Genomic DNA, 10,280 nt, shown 5'->3' with positions numbered 1-10,280 from the left:
GAGAGCCAGTGGAGACCACTAATTCCCAAGGACCCAACTACAGGCCCAACACTGAGTAATGTTTGGGCTACTTAAGTGGGACAACAGCTTTCTTGCAGTGTGCATGGTAGACATACGTCACCTCAGATTGGAGTTGACCACTGAGGCAGCCAACAATTTTTCAACAAATTAGAAGACTTTTCTAATTCAGAAGGCTGAAAGAACTTGGACACAAAGGATGGGATCACGCACAAAAAGAATACAACATACAACTTACTGTTGTTTCCAAATTCTGTAACAACAGAAGAACTCAAATATTTTAAGAGTAAAGTAGAAGCATTCTTCCATTGCCAAGCTGTGAACTTTCTTCGTCCCCATGTGTGTGAATGAAAATTTCAAAATACACACAGTTCTGGAGGGAAGAGTCTGTATAAATAACTGGGAGTTCATACATTAAATGAAGAACCTATAGATGCACTTTTAAATTATGGTGCAAGAGACCACTAATGATTGATATCCTGAACAAGGTCACAAAAGAGTCTACGTCCTTACCCTGTAACTGGTCCAAAAGGGCTATCATCCAATTGGGAAGTTACTGCCCTAACCCCCTACTTAACTAGATGACCTTTATCACTGGTTCCCAATCTGTTACACATACACTAACAGTGAGGTGCAAAGTGGAAACCAAGCTAGTGTATATTGCCGGGAAATGGCCATGGAGCAGCAGACTGGGAAAAGATACACATGAATATGCTAGATCTTGCTTGCTAAAGGGAAAAAAGAAGGAAGTAACAAGTAGGGACCATTAAGAAGCAAAAGTGAAGAGGCTGGAGAAAAAAAACTCAGTAAAAATGAAGCTCATTCCAAACTCATTGGAAACCTCTGCTATACATAGCTATGACTTCTGGAGTAAAGAAAGTCTAAATAAAGAGTAAATAAAGTGAGTCCAGTAGATGATTAAATGAGGACAAAAGCATTTTTATAAACCATGACCATGAACAGAGCAATGCAGACAATCAAAAGTCACCTACAGTTAAAGGGTGAGAAAAAAAACTTGAGGCAGTTACAAGCAGTGTTCTTTGAAATATTCACACAGCACACACAATGCACTGCACAAAACCAAGAATTTATCAAGTTCCTGACTAAACAAAAACGTAAGGGGAAGGACATAAAATGTATTTTATTCTTCCTTTGAATAACTTTTTAAATTGAAGATCAATTCTTTGGAAGGTCAGATTAAGAACAATACATTCCTTTTTCCATTTTCTTTCTTTACATGTCAGTTATAGAGGAAACCTTCACTTCAAAGAAATCCTTTCAAAGCTACTCACCAACAGTAGTCACAGGAGGCTGAGAAGGGTAGTACTGAACACTAGTGGTTGCTGGAAAAGGAACACCACCCGGATAAGGATAGTTTGGGTAGCTGCTTTGACAAAGAAAGATATGCTAATGTTATGTAACTATTTGTACAATATCATCCATGTATATTATCTTTATGGCACCATGTTAAATATTTGTTCACATAATAAAATGTTTAAATTGCAGGCCTTAAATTGCAGTTATACTTCTGCTCTTTTCCTGTTCACATTAACATCTTTCACAATTTGTATTTCTGGTATGTTAAGAAGCTACCATTTTATCTGAGACCCTATCTAGTTATTGCCTGGTCAAGAATTTGGATCATTCCAAATTCCCTTCAATCTCTTAATCTTGCCATGCAATTTCTAACTTGCCAGATGAAACACCAAAAGTATAAGAAAGAAATTACTCTACCTACAAACTCACAACAGCAATTTCAATTTAATAATTTTTAATATGATAATAGTTAACAAGATGACTGCTGGACTGCTTTATATAAACCTTAAAATGTTGTGCAAAATATGGTTGCAAGATGAAACTCCTCCAGATACTCTCAGCCCTGCTCTGAAGGATGAAGGAAAGCAGAAGTATTCATTTATTCACTGAAACAATTACAAGATGACATATAACATGACAGCCTACAATACCTTTCTGAAATACATTTACTATCAACTGAAATGAAGACTCAAATTAGTTAGTACTAGACTGACAAACACCTGCATACAACAGAGCATTAACTGTGGCGACAATAAACAAAATGGTCTAAGAAAACATGTAAAATATAAGATAAGCATATTCTGTGCCTCCTCAGATAATTGCAAATTTAATAGTTCTTGAAACCTTTCTGTTCATTCATAAAATATATTATTTTAAAAATAGTTCTTCTATTATTCATTTTTGTACAAAGATTAAGACCACTTTAAATAAACGTATTTAGGAGGAAAAAACTTGCCATGAGAACTTACCAAAACCCCCATTTTTCACTTTTTAAAACACCCCACTTTCACAATGCTCACAGGGTTTTAAAATTTTTTTTGTTATATCAAGATGTTCTACACTACAGCAACTCCTCATATGCTTCTAACACAAAATCAAGACATAAGGGTATTAATAATAAAAAGAATTAATTACGATGTGAAAGAATGTAGGTACACACTAGGAGGCAGCGATCAGCATCTTACTATTTACTAAGACAGAACTGCAAGTTCTCTGGAAAATAAAAGCCTTGCTTTATATTAATAAAAGCTTTAAAAATAATTTTGTGCCCTTCAAATTCTCTTAGAGTGCTCCGAATTAATTCCACATTTATGGAGTCAAGGTTTGTATTAATCCATCAACTGTTTTTTTTTTTTCTTCAATGTTTTGAGTTGCTAATTACCCCAAGCAATACTAACAATGCTAATAAAAAACCCCAGCTTGTAGGGGTACATTACTTTTTAGATCATGTAAACATACCAAGCCCATAAAAACGAATATGATATATGAGTAAAGCAAGATAACATCTGGCAGTTAGGTAATAATTTTAAAAATATATTTACCAACCAAGTACATAGCATTTGAAGCAAGCAACACTAGGGAAGCTAAACCTTTATCAAACTTTCTTTTGGCTATTGACAAGTATTGAGTCCTCACTTTAAAAGAAACCTGCTAACACCATAATTATACAACAAATATACCATAAAAAAAATACAACTAAGACTAGATGCTATTCATTGAAACTGTCTATTATGTAAATGATGATAGTTTAAAGGGGTTCTTACCTCGGGTTTGGAGTGCTTCCTGCTGGATAGGTAGATATTCCACCTGGAATGCCCGGTACATAGGAAGCTAAACAAAATAATCATTTGGTGTATTTTTAATTTTCGTAAGTTTAATGTATATGAAGTCTTAAGCTGCATTAAGATGCTTTTCAAAGTAGTATTGGACAATGAATAGAATATAACATAATACAAAACAAGAGTAAGACAAGTCATTCTATGGCCAAACCCCCTCAAAAACGTATACCCTGCATCCTCTAACACCATCACTTCTCACAACACTCCCGGACGTTTCCCATGCTGCTCTTGTGCAGCTTGGCAAGAGGGATACATGCAGATGTTTGCTGTGAGCTATCTCTGTGCCAACTGACCAAGGCAGCTGCTTCCCCTCAAAACACGTAAAGGACTAAACTGCAGTGGGCCCTCCCTGCATGTATTGACCAGTTAGAATTTCCTTTCTGTATCCAAGCACATTTCCATAAAACGCAGTCAATTTCTGCATTTCTGAAGGTTCCACCTCTACCTAGGAACTGTGGTTACAATATTTTCAAGAGTATTTTGTTTGGAAGGCAAGTATGAGCACTGTAATTGAAGTCAATTGCACATTCCTTAGAGCAACTAGATAGAACACCTTTCACTGCATGTTTATTTTTTTCTTAATCATTACTTTAAACTAACCACTGCATGGATAAAAACAGATACCGATTTAAAAATGCACAACAAATAGTTGTACTAAGTAAAATGTGGATACATAAGAAAAAGTATCTGCAGCTAGGGAACTAAAAAAAAGGCATGTTATTAAAGATGACTCTCTTGAAGAGCTGTCTCCATTTTTTATACAATAGCTGAAAAAAAGAAAATAACCTTTCCAATGTAGCCATTGTTCTCTACTCACTAAATAATGAGTGTATTATTCAAGTACCTTCAGAATAGCTAGACTTCACAACAGTTGATTAGCTATTTAACAATCCAACCATGTTCTTCTCCAGTAACTTCTGCTATTTAGAAGTTATACTTAAAAAAAAAAAAGAGTATCAGCACATATAAATGTCTAAGACTTTAACAGCCTTGGCAATTTTAAGCCTCCTCCTGGAAAACTGACAATTCTATTATTAAAATATAAAATTTTAATTTTGAATATATTTTCCACATTTCTAGCAATTTTAGGAATATTATATCAAATAGCTTTTTTTTTTTTAAAGTGACAAGCTATCTTCATCTTTGAATGCTTTCAAACGATTCAATTTAAGGGCTTCATTTCTTCTTAAACAGTGTATCTAGAACCTAAAACACCCCAAACCTGAATGTCTGTAAAATAAGGAAAAACTGATTACATGAGTAAAAGTAAGTAGCTATTAACAATGTGAAAATCATGAAACATTTCCACTGAAATTATTTCAGCTATGCCAGCACTGAGTGACTGACTGCAAGAGTAACCAAGTGTGTTTCAATTGATGATCCTTCCTTAAAGCACAATACAGGTCACAGTCTCTACTGAAACTATACTTGTACTGACACCCACTATTCTTGAAAAATCAGAACAGTAGAATCATCTAGTGCTCTTACAGGTCGGGTAGCACTAGACAAGTTAAAAAGTCCCAAACACTTACCTTTAACCAGCTATCCCTAATGGTCCCATTTATGTTTGCTACTCCTTTTCTCACATGTTAAGAACCTAAGACCTTGGTGAAAATGGTTTCTGCTGGAAACTGTAACTAATAGTACGTCAGCTTTTCAGATGTAACACTATGATCTGATAACAGCTGTATTTCAAAAGAAATCAGACACAGCCTTAAAAATACAGCAAAACCATATAACCCCAAATACAGCCACTCTATCATTAAATTAATGTAGAAGTGTTACAATATCATTAAACAATCTGCAGTTTATCTGCTCCCCAACCCCTCCTGCCCCAGTCTTTGGCTTGAGTAGGTCTATTCTACTGGGGTTTTTTTTTTTCCTCCACCCAATGCAGTCTCCTCTTGGAAGAATTTTAACAATTTTCTGTTTCCCACTTCCCTTTTTTCCCCCACCCACCTATCCTCAGTCTTTAAAATAAGATGCCTCCAGAAATTTAAATAAATAAAAGATTCCTGAGAATTTTTGCAAGAAAATAAGAATGGGTACCAAGTCAGAGTACCAAATCCACACAGAAGAATGAAAAATCGCAAGGCAGGTTTTTTTAATATTGAGCCAGCAATTATTAAAAAAAAAAGAGGAGGAGTGCGGTCACAGGAAACACAAGCAGTATGCTTTTGCTTATGAAATCAATGGTTGCAGGAAACTTAACAGATGGACTTGTATTATCAGAACTAAAAAAGAAAGATACAAAGACAGTTATCTGAATAATCTCTTCCTAAGCATATCTCTGAATGTTGACAGGTTACTGGCTGTTTTGAGAGGCTTGAGGGCATTTGTGTGTGTTTTGGTTTGTTGTTTTTTTAAATACAAACTTTATTTTTCCTCCCTCCTAAAAGCCGAAAAAACACATTCTTCCAACGTAGCTCAAAAAGGTCAAGTACAGCACAGGTGAATTCATTAGCCAGCAATATAAAAAGTTATTCTAGAGTAGAATACATCATTTGTTGACAAACTATGCAAAGCAACAATCACTTTGGAATACTAATATGAGTATTTGCAGATATTAGTAGCCATGACCACTTACTAGTTGGTGGGCCTGTTGCCTGGTATGGTGGGTAGCTTGATGAAGCGGTAGGCCGAGAAAAGACTGGAGGCTCCTCACCAAACACAACAATCATGACCTGAATCAGTTCTAGCAAGTCTGACTGGGGCTGTGAGGGTAAGCAAATCACAAGTTGTTGATTTTGTTAACAGACTGTTTAGCTGACTATAATAACAAAATTATAACATTCCACCAGCTTTCAAAAGCCATCTTTTTATTTGTGGGTTTTAAATTTTTTTATATATATATCTATGTATATATACGTTCATATTTAACTTCCTTTCTGGATTCCTTTACAGATACCAAACCCAGCCAGCTGGTGTTTGAAACTGGATCATTTACACACAGTAACGTTTATACTCAGAATAAACCGGGTACTACATGATTTCATTTCAACTGCAGGGCAATAAATAACTGAAGATGACAGTGCAATGATGGATTATATTACATTTTTTAAAACTTCAATCCACTCTCCAACATGAAAAAAGTACACGTCACTAAGTTTTCAGACATTTCAATTTCATACAGCATATAGTTTTTGCTCAGGTTCATAATGGCTCAATAGAAAAAAATGTTTTAACCCACTGAGGAGTGGCACAAATCTCCTTTAAATATAGCTAAGCGAGGCTTCTCAGTTTATAACTATATTTAATATAGGCATGACTTAATTTTGTCAAAATTAAGGACAAGCATCCTGAATGCAGCACTAGATTAAATACCCTATTTCCAAATTATTTTAGCTCTATAATCCACTTAATTATTTTTACCAGCCTCTCAAACTGAATGAATTCTGTATCACCTGTACCTTAAATGATCCTCTTGCTTGTGCAAGACCTGCATCCTGATCTGGGCAGTCACTTTCCACTAGTACAATGCAAGTGCTGAACTACCACCCATGCTTCATAAATTTATTCCTGTTAATCACTTTTTACAGAACCATGTATCTTGTACCAGTCTTCTAACCTTGTCAGTGCAGTTTATCTTCTTTACAAGCCCGTGTTTTGGTCACAACTTCTACAAGGCCTGCACTGCTCAATGCCTTTACTGGTAAAGCAAATACATCTATATACGTGAAGCACCAGCAATGTCTACATAAATTAGTCCAAGTGCTCATACGAGTCCATTTTAGTCACCGAGATTAACTGCAGCCCAGGGGTGTTCTAACAGAATGTATAAGTTCCCTTTCGTAAACATTCTTATCTCTCAGATCTTTATGTCAGTGTCCTGACAGAGAAGGATGCCTATGCTGCACTGTTTGATCAGACAAACTGTAACTAAAGATGCAATTAACCAGGCAAAATGCAACATCCTGAACCTTAAGACATTACAAATAATCAGCAGTTGTTTTAATTTTAAAAATTGTTTAAGATCTCAAAGAGGATTATGTTTTTTGTTAAAAATTATACAATTATCCAAAAGAATTCAGAACTGCACAATTTGAGAATTTCAAGTTCCCTATACTTACGTATTTCCACTCATGCAGATAAGGAAGGTATATCTTTCCATTTGCATCAACATGCTTCCCAGTTTTTATTGTCATAGAGCTAGTGGGTTTAACAAAACAAATTGGGGGGTTGAAAGGGTAGGTGTCCAGCAGCCACAAGCAAATTGGGATATTGTATGTGTTACCTAGAAAAGACATTTTGAAAGATTTTAAAAGTTATTCCAACTCTTCAACTGTCCTCTTGTATCCAGATTCATAAAAAAAATCCTTAACCCAGTAAATGCAACTGCACAGAGTCAGAAGCCAAAGTCAAAATCTACTAATAACATTCAACAAAGAGCTCACAATATGGCCATGAACTCAACGTTTTTCAGAACAATTTAACTTTGATTTACAGTTATCATTTACCACTAATACATTATCTCAATTGTTCTACAATGCAACATTACTAGACCCTGATCTGAATTACTGTTAGCTGCAGCAATAAATGAGTTTCAACCCTCACTCAATTGAGATGCTTGAAAAACGTGCAGCATTGAAAGAAGAGAGATGCTACAGAGCTGTACAAGACTGAATAAGCAATGTTCAACATTAACATTTTATTTCACAGTAACAGTAGGGAACAATTTCTTTAAAACGTTATACTTTGGACAAGTGAAGGATTTCAAGAAAATAGTGATCACTGAAGTAGCGAAGTTGAACCGGGACAAATCTAAATCGTTTTTCATGTAATTTGGGAAAATAACGGTGATGGTAACAATAATAAATGCATACCTCTGTAAGGCACAGGAATAGTTCCACTGAGGCTCATCAACTCCCTAGATGAGCCATCATTAAAAACTGAAAGGGAACAAACAGTATTTTTAAAACAAACATTTTTGCTACGTTAATCTCCGTTTAGGTTATACCCCATCTATTTATTAGCATAAATTTTCAGAAGTTACACACATATAAACTCAGCTTGAAAGGTTCTGCTCTTGCACATTTATGGACTAGGAAATCATTATCTACAGTCAGGTAAGTTCTTATGAATAACGTATTTCTGAGAGATGAATGCCTAATTATTGTCAAACTACCTTTACTGCAAATAAAACTGTTTCCTCATTCAGAGGCCAAGTAAAACATGTCGGAACCATACAAACTGCAAATCATACAAATTGCTGCAAAGATAATCTGAACTCAAACGTAATTTAAATAACAATTGCCATTTTAGGATTACAAAGAATTCCTTATGCTTTCTCCAAAAAAACAGGTCAGCAAGAACACTGAAAATTACTGGACCATAGGCATTTATTACATAATCAGTAAAGGTATTTTAACCAAACAATAATACACTGAAGAGGAAGAAATGCGTAGCACTTGACTTGCTACCAGATCTTAGTCTTAGTTCATAAACTGCACAGGAATCCCAAACTCAATTTACTGAGTTGCTGCATTTAGTTTTCACATACTTTCGATCCAATAGATTATTCTTGGCTGAATAAATCAACTTCTGGCAATAAAGCTTTTCCTAATTTCACCTAAAAGTTTCTAGTCGTACTTCAAATGTGGTGTATCATGTACAATTCTTTTAGTGCTAATGTTCTGCAATGGCACCTAGAACATGTTAGGATGTAAATGGAGGTATATATTTCATTATTAATATAAACTTGAAAACTACCTCAACAGCAATGCAACCATTCTCTTGTTGATCATTTCACTGCTCCAAAAAAACAGCAATTATCTGTAAATGGTTCTGTGCTCAGCCTTTCTGAGGCAGCTTAGAAAGATTTAGGTAACACAAACAGGCTTCTTGCTACAGCTCAAAGTTACCTGTAATTCTGATCACTATCATTATGCAAATCGGTGTACGTTATTCCAACCACAGTCTTTTCACTATTGTTTTTGATTCTCCAGTCACTGTATAAATTTTTATTTCTGTGCAGCTGTTGGCTTGCAGCTATTCAAGTTAAAACTAATTTATCTTTGACCTTTCACGTCCCTTCTTAATACTTCTCAATCCAGATCTACAATTCAGAAAGTATACTATAAAATCTCTGATGATGTATTAGTAATATAAATTAGCTCACAGAGGAATCCTACTGGTGACAGTTAGAAAAAGGTTATCAGAAGGAGGATAACCCTAGCACCTGTGCTGGCTCACTGTATGTTGTGGAACCATGCCCTCAGCCTCTGGAGCTGACCCTAGATATCATCTTAATTTAACACACTTGAATTTACCCAGAATCTTTAGGACAACAAACAGTGACTGTCATTGTTAATGTACATTACAGAACCCCTCATACCAATTTTCTATATACTTGACTAGGTTTTCTTCATACTCTTAAGGACTGCCATGATTACTTTTAATGAAGTATCTGTTTATTGACTTACAGTTCTTTCTAAATAGAACTCTAAAAATATCTTTATATGGCAGCAAAGCTGAATTTATAAGATACCAGCAATCTCAAGACACCAACTGATATGACATCACTGAGTGATTAACTAAAAGTGAAGCTGTGAAAAATGCAACACTTGGCATGTTCAATAGACTGAGGAATATAGAAAGGTTATTCTAGAAAATAACTGTTTCTAAGGAAGTACTGATGTCAAAGATCAAGAAGAGAAACTCAAATTATGTTTTCTAGTTTTAATCTCCTTTTTCGCCACAAAACCTACCAAATATATCTAAACCATCAACATTACTGAATAGTAACAAAAATTTTCTCATGCGCAGACTAACCATATGAATCCATGACAGGTTTGAGGTCCTTGTACTGGGTAATAACACTGGTTGTCTCCTGTATAGTTAGGTCTCTATACTTATACTGCAAAACAAAAGACAAAAGAATTACTTTAGAGACTAAATTTTCAGTATAATTTAATTTCATTTTATTTTACCCAATAGATTGCATTTATGAGAGTTTACATTGATATATGGACATTCTTCTCCACTCTTGTTTTGGAATAAAGATTTATTTCTCCTTATTACTTAACTGAATGCTGCCTATGTAACTTACCAAACTTTAACAAGGTGTTAAGATGCTTTTAGTCTTAAATAAGGGTCCATACATGAAGT

General features: G+C 34.9%; 1 protein-coding gene across 1 annotated transcript in view; it reads right to left on the bottom strand.

Annotated features, from left to right (window-relative positions):
- TSG101 (tumor susceptibility 101) overlaps positions 1-10,026 on the bottom strand; it is an 18,027-nt gene extending 8,001 nt beyond the window's left edge. The window contains exons 1-6 of the mRNA XM_010281729.1: positions 9,945-10,026; positions 7,997-8,062; positions 7,244-7,407; positions 5,761-5,887; positions 3,099-3,165; positions 1,311-1,402 (exon numbers count right to left, since the gene is read on the bottom strand). Coding sequence (XP_010280031.1) covers positions 1,311-1,402; positions 3,099-3,165; positions 5,761-5,887; positions 7,244-7,407; positions 7,997-8,062; positions 9,945-9,957 — 529 coding nt within the window. The 5' untranslated portion in view covers positions 9,958-10,026. The remainder of the gene's footprint in view (positions 1-1,310; positions 1,403-3,098; positions 3,166-5,760; positions 5,888-7,243; positions 7,408-7,996; positions 8,063-9,944) is intronic.
- Positions 10,027-10,280: the final 254 nt, after the last annotated feature.

The sequence above is a fragment of the Phaethon lepturus genome, unplaced genomic scaffold (assembly GCF_000687285.1).
Source record: "Phaethon lepturus isolate BGI_N335 unplaced genomic scaffold, ASM68728v1 scaffold51812, whole genome shotgun sequence".
NCBI classification, from domain to species: domain Eukaryota; kingdom Metazoa; phylum Chordata; class Aves; order Phaethontiformes; family Phaethontidae; genus Phaethon; species Phaethon lepturus.
This window is presented reverse-complemented; position numbering and strand designations above follow the sequence as displayed.